Source organism: Python bivittatus, unplaced genomic scaffold (assembly GCF_059951505.1).
Source record: "Python bivittatus isolate LINGU-HERP-01145 unplaced genomic scaffold, Pbiv_v1 ctg000160_np1212, whole genome shotgun sequence".
Lineage (NCBI taxonomy): Eukaryota > Metazoa > Chordata > Lepidosauria > Squamata > Pythonidae > Python > Python bivittatus.
In genome coordinates this window covers 3153545-3167366 of record NW_028277076.1, presented here as the reverse complement: position 1 = coordinate 3167366, position 13822 = coordinate 3153545, and the positions used below count along the sequence as shown (strand labels likewise).

The following is a 13822-nucleotide window of genomic DNA, read 5'->3' as shown; positions in this document are numbered from 1 at the left end:
TGCAATATTGCATCCAGTTGTGGTTACTATATTATAGGAAGGACATTAGCAAACTGGAGCGCATTAAAAATATAACAACCAAGATAATAAGGGGTATCTAAGGGTGTATGCATATGTATATGTATATGTATATGTATATGTATATGTATATGTATATGTGTGTGTGTGTGTGTGTATATCTGTGTGTATGTGTAACAGTTGGAAGTGTTGGGGATGTTTAGCCTGGAGAAGAGAAGACTGTGAGTAGCTACAATGGCTGTTATGTAGAAAACAGGGCATAATTGTCCAATGTTATTCCAGAAGACAGATCAAGAAACAATGGGTTCAAATAACAAGGAAGTACATTTCAGCTGGCCATAAGGAAATGAAAGACAGGTTGTCATGCATGTCACAGCTCCCATAAAACTAAGGAAAGTCCAAGATCCCACAACTAACTCATAACAATTTGCTCTAGGGAGGAACAATTGAATGAAGCCAATACAGAACACTCAAAATAGCTTGGCTGGTTACCTGCAGAACTTTTCTGTTTGGCAAAGATTGAACTCCCCCTTCAGTGGATCACCAAATTACAGTCTCACGTCGACATTCAGGGAAATGTTATTTATTTGGCTTCGTTCTCAGCATTGAAGATCTAACTTTAATTCCTTAATAGACCATCAGTGAACTCTTAGGATTGAAAAGTGATGACTGAAAATGTCTGCTCATAACCCATTAAAATGTTGGAGACACCAATCTAGGAAACTGCTAAGTTACATTCTCCATGCACTTCACGCTGTAGGGGTGATCTCTAATAAGGCATGCAGAACCACTGACTAATTTGATTGTACTTAATGCTGGATTTTTCCAAGTTGTGTGTAAGCTCTTAATGACTAGACTTTTAGCTATCATCTTCTGAAGCAGCAGTATAGCATCTACAGCAGAATTAACTCACAGAACTCAAGACATTGGACGTTTGTAATGAGCTGGGAGAAGTTCAGGAGGAAAAACAGCAATTCCTACCCACTTAAAACATACCATAGGTGGGATTAACAATGTAGGTTTATGCTAGTCTAGAAGCTTTTCTGGAGAGGATGGGACACATTTTAGGAAAATGTGTGTATGCTTGGGGAAAACCAATGTGCCTCAAATCCTTCAATCCAGAAGACAAGAAAAAACATTAATTTGCCCTCCCACGAAGAGGCAGAAAATGTACCAGCAGAAAATTGGAACCAGATGGAAAATTTAAAGCCTTCTGAAGGACGGCTCCTATGCGGAGGAAGAAAATTAAATTTGCTCAGGTCTCAGAGAGGTTGTACTTGATAGACATTGCAAGTGGGCCAGATAAGGTCATGGAAACTCAAGAAATATTGGATGCAGGGAGCAATAAAGAGAAGCAATGGTTTCTAGCTAATCCTTCCATTTCTTTCTCTTTTCCATCAAAAGCTGGTAGCTCCTTTGTCTGGGGAATGGAAAAGGCACTAGAGATTCATCTTTTCAGAGCAAAAGTGTAAGACAGATTCCCACTCAGCTGAAGGCCATAGAAGGTTTTGCCTGATCAGTTTAAAAATAGAAAGGGCCCTTCAAAACTCTGCTGTTATTTCTTTAGAACTTCCTTTGTGTGCTCGCTTACTCTTTTATTGGTGGCTGTTGGTTCTGCTGCATCGTGGCAGAAGGTGATGTTGGTTTGGCTCCATTTGCTTTAGTTTGCTACTTGGACCTCCAGCCCTTTGCACCCTTTCTGACTCCTGCAGTTTCTCATTCTGAAAAAGCCTCCTAGGAAGTGTTCTCCCCAGATGTTTTTCCTAGGGATTCTCCAGAGAAACCAAGGAGGGTGTGTCTATGCGCAGATCCCTGGGGAGATGCTTGGACAATAACAAGCAGGACATTTGCAGTCTTCTGGTGCTGTGAATGTGATAGGGATCTTTGCAGTAAACTTATCAAGCCCAAGTAGCAATTTTTTCAGGTCATCCTGATGAATGTCTGCTCTCTTTCCTTCAATGTTGGGGGCCTGCTAAGGGAACAAAATTTCACATAGCACAGTCTGGTGACAAGGAGTCACCAACAAAACAGCTCTTTGAACCCCTGTAGCAAGGAATCTCCCACTGTGTCTATGTTAATATCTGATTTATTATGTACTGTTTATTTTCTGGAGATTTTAATGCTTGTAGGTTCTTTTAAGCTGCAGGCCATACATTCAAAGTGACAAGCCACAACCATTAACTAAGAGATGTTGAGTTAGCCTGACTTCTTTTTCCCGAAATGGTCTTCTTTGAGGAAAAAACAACAGGGTATCTATCATCAAACCTATTGTTGTTGCTGAATAATTTTTTTCAGCAGATTGAGAATAAATAGTCAACCGTCTCATCACGGTTGTACCTAATTAGTAGTTGGTGGGGTTCTAGAGCTATAGAAGCATCCCTGTGATGACATCAGAATGACAACAGAAATTTGGAAGCAACTATGCAAGTCATGTCATTTCGGACACGATGCCCTGACTCATCATTCACTTGCCTCTCGCTTTGTTTCTCCCTCTGCAGACTTGAGAGGATCTATTGCAATTCATCCATGGCTAAATCACAATGCTTTTTATTGCCTTCTCCCTAGGATGATTCAGAAATCTGAATTTCCTCCAGATTTGAAGTGGTGAATCTCCCTCAGTCTGAGAAGAGGAGGAGAAGATCATCTTTCAAAAAGGTCATGTGTGGCTCAGCCTGGAGGCAAGGCAGCCTCTTGCTGTCTACTCTTCATCTTTGAAAATATTTGCCTCCAGGGTACAGCAAACCAGGTTGTTTCATTTCAGCCTTCCATTCTCATTTGAAAGGCCAGGTGGAGGTGGGTAGCAACATCTTGCAGGAGAGATGGAAATTTGGGGCTACAGCATAATTTTTATTTGGCATTGAACAGGGTGGCGAATGTATTATCGTTAGTGGTAGTAGTAATAGCAATACTAGTACAGGTAGTCCTCATTTAGTGACTGCCTCGGTTTCTTGTTCAGTGACTGTTCACAGTTACGATGGTGATGAAAAGTAACTTTACGACCAATCCTCGCATTTACGACCTTTGCAGGTCTGTAAAGCAACAGAAGGCTGAAGTAAAAACATAAACACAGTTGTGGTTTTCCTTAGTGACCGCTTCACTTCATGACCAAATTGCCGGTCCCAATTGTGGTCGCTAAACAAGGACTACCTGTACTACTACCGCTAGTCTTACTGTTTTATTACTTTCTGGCTCCTTGACTTTCTCAGCAGTTCAGTTGTGAAAGCATTTCCATAGTCCTTAATTGGAGTATTTCTGTTTAGGCCACAAATGTGAGGATTCATGGTGGGAGATTTTGGGTAGCAGAGACAAGTTCCTTTTCTCCCTTTTATTGGAATCCAAACAATCCAATTCTCAAAGGATTTAAATCTGCGTAGAGTACTGGGTCATGCTCGGCATAGAAAGGTCCTCATTCTCCTTTTAATTGGAATGTTTCATGGGTCAGCTGGTCAATCCTTGGGCCAATCAGTATCGGCTAACTATGGTACTTTAAGGAGCTATAATTTGGAGAGCTCATAAATAAAATGGCAGGACAGAAATAGCATAAATAAATGCACGAGTCCAAATTTGCTAAGCCATGCAAATAAAGGATGTTATTGTGTTGCAAATCTGCCGAAGGTTCAACCCTTGAGCCCTTTTAAAATGCCAAGGTGGAAAAGAGAAAGTTATTTTCAAATGTCACGATTAAAATATCAGCACACAGTTTAAACCACAGAATTTGATGTCATCAGATGTGGGGACGATGACCCCATTGATACGGTTTTTAAAAGGAACAAAATAAATTATGGATCAGAGGCCTATCAATATTTACTGGTCTACACGGTAGTATTCCTTAACACAACAAACGAAATATTTTTGGAGCAACAGTAGAAGAGGACAAATCACCTCCCTGTCAATATTTCTTGGAAACACCTGATCAGCCACTGTGTGACACAGAGTTCAGGACAAGCCCTTGGCCCTTTCTGGCTGAGGACTCTTCTTTGAATTGTCGTTAAGTCAGACAGATGTAGGTTATATATGGACAATTGAAATGAAATACGGTCATGCTTTACTGAAACAGTTGTGTAAAACCAACATGCATATATACATGTATGAGAAACCCTTATTATATAATTTAAGTTGTATTGTTTAATTTTTTTTTCTTTGTTCTCTTTTATTCAAGAAAGAAAGAAGTTGGGGGGGGGACCTCTATGTAGAGTTTTCCAAAACATCAAATTGATAGATCAAACTTCTGAAGTATCACAAGAAGCTCATCTTCATTCATCATAAATAATAGTACAGTATAGTACAGTAACTCATAAGGGCAGAGATGGAAAAGGGCTTGGGGAACACCATCTCAGGTATAAATTAATAATAAAAAAACAGTTACAGAAGCAACTACTTCCTTATTTTAATTGTTCCTTCTCCTGCAGTATTACTGCAGTTGTGATACTGAAGTAAGGATCTTCTCACCAACCCCTTCTGGCCCTATCCCCAAATTGCCCAACATGCAGATGCTTAGAAAGCACGGAAAAGCCATGTTCTTAGAGAAGCTGCACCCTTACTCCCAAGAGCAGAGAAGCACAGGTTCTTACCATCCGCAATGAAATGCTCAGGAACGTGAAGGGTCACTTTAACAGTGAGTGGACAGGAGATCTGAGTGCCACAGACCATGGCCAGGATGCAAGAACTCACAGCAATTAACGTAAGGGCCGTCTTGTTCACAGGGCTTTTGAGGGAACCTGGAGAACAGAAACAAACATACCAGAAGCACAGATGTAGCACAAGGAGAATGTTCTCATCTCAAAAACATACAGTATATGAAAAGGTTTCAGTCTCAGGACTTGGGATGAATACAATAAATCAGAGGGCCTTCAGAGTATAAGGAAAGCCCACCAGGACTAGCTGGCATGGCCACCCCTGAGACAGATGCCTGGATTTGCAATCCAGGATGCTGATGACTCCATGTTATCAAGTCCCTATTACAAACGAAAGCTTTAATGTCCTTTAGAGTGACATCTTATCAACTGATACCAAAAGCATTTAATTGCAGCCTCTCCCATGATATACTTTCATTCAAAGAAAATGTTCAGTATTTTTGTTTCATTTTTCAAGTAAAGGTTGCCAGATCAGACTATGGAGAAATCAAAACTTGTCCTCGCTCATCGGGGCAGAGATGGAAAAGGGCTTGGGGAACACCATCTCAGGTATCCGTTCATCTGTTATGAGCAGCTATGTATAATTCAGGGATTCCAGGAGATTGACAGAGCTGGTCCTCCAGCAGAGACATGGTGTAATCCTCTCTCCTACCTTGTCTCACTGAATTCAGATGGATGAATCAGTGTTCCCTGTAATAACTGAGGAAGAGACTGAAGTAGCTGTTCATCACAGAGCGTTTAGTTCAAACAGCTCCTGATTGTGCAGAAGGACACATTTTACCATGCCGTTGAAAGTTCCTATCAAGTATTTGTCCCTTTCTTTTTTTTTTAATTTTTTTTATTTTTTACAACAAACACAAACAAGAGCATAAAAAACATAAAAACCATCTTCCATCTTAAACCATGTGTCAGCCAGTTACCAATCATTTGTGCCATCCTTTCATAGTCTTCACTCACCATTTATATAGAGTCTCATATTATCTATCCAACATATATTTATATATTTATCAGTTATCAATTATTATTCATTTGTTACTAGTCTATCTATAACACCAGCTTTCATTATAAGATTTGTATCATTTTTATCCATTGATTATATATATATATATATAGTAATTTATATCAATTTATCAAGTTTCTATTATATAATTTCCTAATCTATTACATTACTATATCTTTTCGTCCAACCATTGATAAAACAAATCCCATATCATATAAAATTGTTTGTCTTCTTGCTCTCTAATTTCAAATGTCAATTTACTCATCTCAGCACATTCCATAATTTTCTCAGTATTTGTCCCTTTCTGAAGGCCTTGTTTTATCTGATAGCCTGTTGGATTTCTGATCTTTCTGTTCAGCCACCTGCCTGCAAAACAGAGTCTTTGTCCCATTTTTCAACTCTTTATGATCTGCAGAAAATAAAGGGAGGGTTCTGTTCATGGTGAACCAGAACTCTGCACGAGTGTGCAATTCCTCCCTTAAGTTACATTGACTTGCCCAATTGTGAGGAAAAAACCATCACTGGGACAAAGAAAAAGAACAACTCTCTAAAGAAATGCCGTTCTGTCATACTTGCCTAAGAATTCACCTCTCAGTTATAGCCTGCCTCGTCAGAAGCCTTTATGGTGGATTAACTTATCTATTTTAAAGAAAGTTCACCATATCAAATCACAAAACTGTTATTTCCTAAATTCCAAGGGAATCATCTCTCTTTTTATCCCCCTCCCTGGCTAGACTGCACATTTCCCACATGCAACGGAAGATATGACAGACATTCATCGCTATAAAGGATGAAAGTCAACTAGCATTTTTAGAACACAGGCAAGTCAAAGTTTAGTATGAGTTGACACAGTATGTGGGCAGCCCACCTCCCCCCCCCCAATCATCTGTTAGTCACAGAAAAACTTTTCATCTCTCAAAGTCATAGACACAAACTGCCTGTAGGCAAATATGGGCTGAAACGTTTTGACAGCACGAAGACAGAATTTGGAAGACAGAAACCTGATCCCTGAGCAGTCCAAACACTGGAGAGGTATTAGAGACTTTTCTCATTGTTTTGGAGCACCATCAAGCGCTGTGCATGCCAAGAAACACCAGTAGCTACAACGTAATTTGGAATCGAAGCTATGTGGAACTGAATGGACAGAGTTTCTACAAAAGAACATCCTGGGTCCAGGGCTTTACTGGGATCAAAAGGAAAATTCTGCCAATTACATCCAGGCGGAGTCCGACCTAAAGTTACAGAACCCAAAGGGTGAAATGGTGAATTCTGGCAGTATAGAAATGTGAGAAACAACCAGGTAACCATGCTGTAGCAGGATCACAAAGTTTTCCATGTTTACTTTGGGCATCTGAAACTCACGTTGTTGATCCTTGCTTCTAGCAGCTTAAAGCTGGCAGCGAGCCACGAAGTCAAAAGCTGCAGTTTGGAGTACAGTTTAAGAACGAGCTCCATTCCCAAGCTCTGTTCGCAAGTCGAATTTGTATGTAAGCCAGAACAGTATCATTGTATGATGCTATATAAAAAGTATTGTGTAATGAACTCGAACCATTGTGTTATTTAACTTGAATTTTGCTACAATAGGCTCTGTTCTTAACTATGGGTCGTCCTTAAACCAGGCATTCATAACTCAGGGACTACAGCTGGATTGGAGAAAAGGGTTTGTATATTCCATACACATATATATGCCTGGGATGATCAACATAACATCTGGACAGTGATTTGCAAAGCCAGCACCAACTTAAATGCAGAGATGAGCTTTATAGCTTAAGGATATGTTTATATGCGGAAGCAACAGCTTAAGTACAGATGAATTTTGAGAAGTTGAAAGTCGTGCCAAGAGGGAGCATTGGGGGTGAAGAGGCAGAAGAACTGGAGGATCAGAAAAAGGCAGCCTTCAGGCAAGAAGCTTGATTTGAAAGAAAAGAAGACAGGCAGGAAGGCTGAGCAAAACCCCAAACATGCATTCTTTTTTTAGACCAAACCTGCATCCAAGAACCTTTCATAACCAATCCAGTTCATTGCTGTTTAACTGGGCCTGAAAGGTTTTGTAGCCAAACTCATATTTTCTGCAAGTCACCTGGAACACCTGTCGAGTTAACTTCCAAGCAGTGATTTTCCTGATTAAGAGACCCCTGACTTCTAGCCTTTGCCCCATTGTTATGTTGGACTTAATTCAAGGTGTTTCTATTTCAGAAAGTATACGAAATTGCTCAAAATGGTTTCCCACAAAGTGGCAAAAACATAAAAGGAAGCAAACGGGTCTATGGTGAAGCATCTGAAAAAAAACAGGGATGTCAAAAGACAATTGACCAGCCTCTTTTCTTCTAACTTCTCCATTCTGTATCCAATGTGTTATAAAGAGAGACATCACACATAAATAAAAGTTTAGGGAAAATCCAGGTTTTCATTTTTTTTCCCCAGATGCTCATATCTCTTGTAACCAATAGAACAATTCCACTTCTGCATAGATGGCTTAGATCTGAGTGGCACTGCAGGATCCTATGACCATATTAATAATTACAGTTCCCCCTAGCAACCGTGTCCTAAATCAGCTTCAAAAATACACTATTGGGAAATCAGCCCACCAAAAATGTAATGGTCTTTAATTACCCAACTTTTAATCAGCTCTGATTTAGTTAACCAAGAGTGATGTGGGTGCTAAAACAAAGAGCAAAATCAAATTCCTTGTTCCTAAAGGCACTCCAAAAAGGCACAGTATCTTTCGTGCCAAATTCCACTCCTGGAGACTACAGATCTTGACACCAATGGGAGAACTTTTTTTCGCCCCTGTTCACTTTCAAAACTCTCCAGAAACTGCCTTGTTCTTGTTAACTCAAAAGAAATCATGCATCAGATGCTCTCATCTATAGCAGCCTCTCAAGCACAACACACCTCGTGTTGGTAGAAATGCAGACTGTGGATACTCAAACAAGCAAACAGCAAAACCCACTGATTTTCTCATATACTTATTTAGTTTCTTCTGCCTATTAATATGCTCTTATATTTTAACAAGAAGCAGAATCCGTTGTGGAAGGAAGGAAGGAAGGAAGGAAGGAAGGAAGGAAGGAAGGAAGGAAGGAAGGAAGGAAGGAAGGAAGGAAGGAAGGAAGGAAGGAAGGAAGGAAATGTGTATCAAATGGTTGAAGTCTAGTATGGTTACAGCTAAAGTGAGAGCATAGTCCCTAGACAATTTTCAATCTTTCTGGAGGAGAGCTGTGATGGAAAAATGAGAATTGGATGGATTCTCTCCTTTCCCCACCCTGCTCCTCAGATTGCTGAGTGCTGATAGCATTAAATTGGCCTTTTAAAAAATAGCATGAACTATGGCGTTTCAAAATGATTTATGTATAATACCTATTTCTTTTAGGGGAGGCACTTAAGGGCAAGTTTTACCCCTGTGTGATATCTTTAGGAGCTCATCGCTGTGAACAAAAGCAGAGCTTTTACCCTGGTACATTGTAAATGTTCCTTTTCTTTCTTTCTTTCTTTCTTTCTTTCTTTCTTTCTTTCTTTCTTTCTTTCTTTCTTTCTTTCTTTCTTTCTTTCTTTTTTCTCCCTAGCGTTCTTCCTGTATGTGCAGGGTCTGCTTTTCTGGGGATCAACCAAATGTTGATCTGTTGGTTGTGACAGGAACTGAGCGACCAGCTTGTCACCTGAGCCTGGCGTTGGAGGCTGAGAGAGAGGGACTGGCCCAAAGCCACCCAGCCAGCTTTCATGCCTAAGGTGGGACTAGAACTCACCATCTCCTGGTTTCTAGCCTGGAGCTTCACCACTAGACCAAACTGGCTCTCTGGTGTTCCTTTTTTTTCCTAGTTGGCAGAAAAAATGTTATAACATAATGGTGCCTGAATGTGGTATTTTTGTCCCTGCAAAATAAAATAAATTCCTTGCTTCTGTCCCTTTTAGAGAGATTTCTGTCTCACACCATGCCCATCTTGTGAAAATGTAGGGTTGGATGAACACATTATTTCTACTTTCCTGGAAAGTAACCCAATTATGTCTTCTTACTATTATAAAGCATCAAGAGTTTACTACATGAAAGTAGTTTTATTGGCATGATTTAGCACTCTGCTTTATGTTTAATGTAACTGGCATACAGTGGGGAGCAGATCTATAAATATTTTAAATAAACAAGATAAATGGCAACAGCTTTTGTTTTTATGGCTGGCTTATGGCAGTAATAAATGTCTGTCATAATTTTCTCATACATTTCTACAGCCTAGTTCAGGGTTCAGCAACCAGTGGGCATTTGAAATTCTGGAGTGCCCCCAGGCAATTTTGAAAGTATTCAATCAAGAACAAAGAATGTGATTTTGTTCATCCAAGACATTGATTTTGTAAGGGAAATATATCGCTAATTATTTTTTGTAGCCAAACTCATATTTTCTCCAAGTAATCTGGAATATATGGAGATCAGTCTGTCCATCTTGGGAACCTTTGTATGAGGAATGTGGGTAAATGGGATAAAATTTACATTGTGTTATAATTTAAGAGAAAACTTTTATAAAATGATGTATCGTTGGTACATGACACCAGAGAAATGATCAAAAATGTATAAAGGTATCTCAAGTCAATGTGGGAAATGTGAAAAACATGAAGGGACATTTTACCAGGCATGGTGGACTTGTGAAAAAGTCAAGAAATGTTGGATACAATTACATACAACGATGCAAAGAATTTTAAAGATGAATATTGCAAGAAAACCTAGAACTTATGGCTACTGAATTAGAAACGACTCATGGAAGATTCGTTTTGGATACGCTAACACCAGCAAGATTATTATATGCACAAGGATGAAAGAGTATTGAAATTCCCACAATGGAGGAATGGATCATAAAAATGTCAGAACTAGCAGAAATGGCAAAATTGACCTGTTTTGTCAGGGAGAAAACAGCAAGTGCTTTTTTAAAAGACTGGAAACCTTTAATGGACTTTTTGTTAAAAGAAGAAAAAAAGTGAAATGATGATTCATGGATTCAATGACTGAAACAGAGGAGAATTAAATAAGGGGTTGAAGGGACTTCTGGAAGAGTTAAGGGGGAGAAGAAACAGTAGTTTTGTTAATATCTGTTGAAGAGAAGGTCGGAAGTCATTATATTTCACAATTTTAATTTTCTTTCCTGCTTTTTTCCCTTTTTCTTGCCCTTCTTTCTTCTGTTTTCTTTCTTTTCTTTCCTTTTCTTTAGATTTGGTTTTTACTTTATGTAAAATCTACAATAAATATATTTCTTTTAAAAAAGGACCCTCCTGATGTGTTGGACCTCAGCTGGGGTCTTTCCCAGGATGGACCTTTAGCTGATTGGTAATTATGGGATATGAAGGCCAGCACTCCAGAATTAACCAGGTTGGAAGGCAGTTTGATCCAACTGTGTTGGATGGACTGAAACAAGATATTTGTCATGTGGCTGAGCGATAATCAGATCTTCAGCTTCTAAAATATAATCCCGAGCTTTGACTGCGGTATCTCATTTGCAAATTTCCTTTCACTGACATTACAGACCACAGCCTGTGACTTGCCTCGTCTTCTCCCAACCTAACTTAAAATGCTCCTTCCTTCTCCTCTGAGCTGTTTTGCTACAGCTCAACAGGGCTGAGACAAGGACAAACTTTTCATAAAATTGGAAACCTACTCATAAATGGAATCAATCATACTGCAATAGCAAAATCTTCACTTTGACTTATGCCAGAGGCAAAAGTGCTTTGAAAGTCACTTAAAAAGGATATTGCTTGGGTTTATCTTCTCTGTTTTGCTTTTCTTCATTTTAAACGCTACACTTACAGATTAACCCTAACATTCCAGGGCCAAAGCTGGGAGGAATTTGATTTGGTCCCAGAAATGATATATGGCACTGTGAAAAATTACAAAAGTTCATCAGGCTATTTGACACTTAATTTTAATATTTTCTAATAGCAGAATTCTTTACTGTTGCTGCAATTAGCTTACTGCATCCGTTGATCATGGAATGATAAAAACATAGATAAGTAAATAGGAATGCGTTTAAAGTCAGAGTTAGTTTGGCCAAATTACATTACAGTTTATCTATCTAGCAAGCCAGCAGAAGAAAGCAAGAGTGTATACAATTATCTTTTCCCACTAACAAACTACAGCTGATTAATGCTTAGATAATACCCCATGGTTCTCAGTGAATATAGTGCACCTATTCTTCTTCCCTAACAAACCACAGTTATGCTAACCCCAAAATACTAGGCTTGATAAAGCCTTCAAAATATTTGTCCCTCCGTATTGTTCCACCTATCTGATGCTCAGCTCTACTGAGTAATGTTGAGATTGTCTTCTCCCCATAACTAACTCTCTTCAACAAGAGCTATGAAAAACATCAGACTAACCCGGGATTTATTTTCCATTTGCCCGCTAAAAATAAAACAAAATTGTTTGGGGATCATAGAAGAAGAAACTGAAGACCTTTAGCAGATATGTTAGCTGGATGTAGATCATACATGTACTAAACCATGGCTTTCTTGATAAGGAATTTAATTGGTTGAATTCAAATTCATAGTTCATATTGAATAAACTATGATTGGCTTGGTCCCCCCCCCCCCCAAGACTTAAGTACTAAGCTGTAGTTTATAACTTTGGCAAAATATGCCAAGTTAAAGTCAAGCCAGCCCAAGCAATCCCATTATGACTTAGTGCAATACACAAATCCAGTCAATCTTCTTCTTAGGCTACAATTCTTTCTCAACTGGTAATTCTAATATGGTGCATAAATATTTCTACCTGTAGAGGAGAGTAGATAAATTGTTAGAGGCAGACAGAAAGGTGCACACACGTTATGCACTGCCTTCTCCAAACCCAATCATCTACCCTGGATCATAATTCATAGCAGGGTAAATGAAAGCAAAAATTCTTTGACTTAAGCAGCAGGAAGTGCCAGCTAGTACAACTGTGCAATCAGCATGTTCCATTCAGCCTGAAGATCCCTTGAAACCTCCCACTAATCCATTCCTAATACCCAGACTCTCTGCTGGTTGTAGATTTGAGAAGCTTTAATGCCTGATGCATTAAAATAAATATACTTTCCCCCCTCATAGAAACTGTAATGTTTCAATATTGATCTCTCCTGCATGGTACACTGGGAAATCTTGCAAGAAAATTGTTCCTTAGTATTTGGGGAGAGATGTTTCTGCATACAAATCCCCAAGGAAGGTGATTCTGGCAAACGAAAGATTGACACATTTATTGTTATTTGGCCTTTGGTAGGCCAGTGAATTCCTTCCTTGCCTTATAGACCTTCAGCCCAGAGAGAAAGTCGTGCAGATTGAAACAACGTCATTGCATGGCAAGAGAATTTCTGGGAGTTGGGTGGTGTACAAATGTAACTAATTAATTAATTAGATCAGAAATTCTAGTAAGAAGGAAGCAGAAGAAAATGAGCTCTGGAAAGATAATTCATTATTCTGGTATTATTCCCAGTTGGAGACATTGGACATGCAGCTCCGTACACATGATATGCTGTATGGTTTGTTGTAAAAGTCAATTAGCTTTTTAAAGGCTCACTTTGTGTAGTTTTCAGTTTGGGGGTTGTGTGAGCTCAGAAAATTGGTTAACTTGGTAACTAGGTGAAGTGTGTTATGTGCATGGAGGCAGAAGAATAGTACTGTTGTTTTTGTTCTTTACCCCATCAACAAAACCCCAGTTTCCACTGCAAAACCAACTTACAGTGGGAAGAACTGAAGGCATTCCTTAAAAAAAAAGTTTGCCTGATTATAGAAAGATAACACAGCACAAATTATATTGGCCTTGTTGGTCAGGGAGTTCTAAATTTTGAAATCAACTCCAGACATCAGGTTCTGTCAATTCCTAATAATCCACCTCTGAAATAAAATAATAATAATAATAATAATAATAATAATAATAATAATAATAATAATACAGAAGTAATTCTTTGCAAGCTAGCGCACATGTCTGTATTTTATTGCCTCATAGAACAAGGCTTGTTACCACGCAATGGGTGCGAGTAGAACAATTAGTAAAATTTGTTACCCTGCATGCTTGGAACAAAATTAAATTAAAAGTGTTGCTTCACTGTCAAGATAAAAGCCAAGCTGGTGTGATAATTTTTCAACTCTCCAGCACTCACTTACTTTGCTAAGTCTGTATCAGATGCAATCTGAAAAAAAGGAAGGAAGGAAGGAAGGAAGGAAG

At 38.9% G+C, this 13822-nt stretch overlaps 1 protein-coding gene across 3 annotated transcripts in view; it reads right to left on the bottom strand.

Annotated features, from left to right (window-relative positions):
- The window catches only part of ASTN2 (astrotactin 2), a 274360-nt gene that overhangs the window by 149762 nt on the left and 110776 nt on the right, over window positions 1-13822 (bottom strand). For all 3 annotated transcript variants that reach the window (XM_088146943.1, XM_088146944.1, XM_088146945.1), the window contains one exon: window positions 4590-4736. In XM_088146943.1, coding sequence (XP_088003069.1) covers window positions 4590-4736 — 147 coding nt within the window. The remainder of the gene's footprint in view (window positions 1-4589; window positions 4737-13822) is intronic.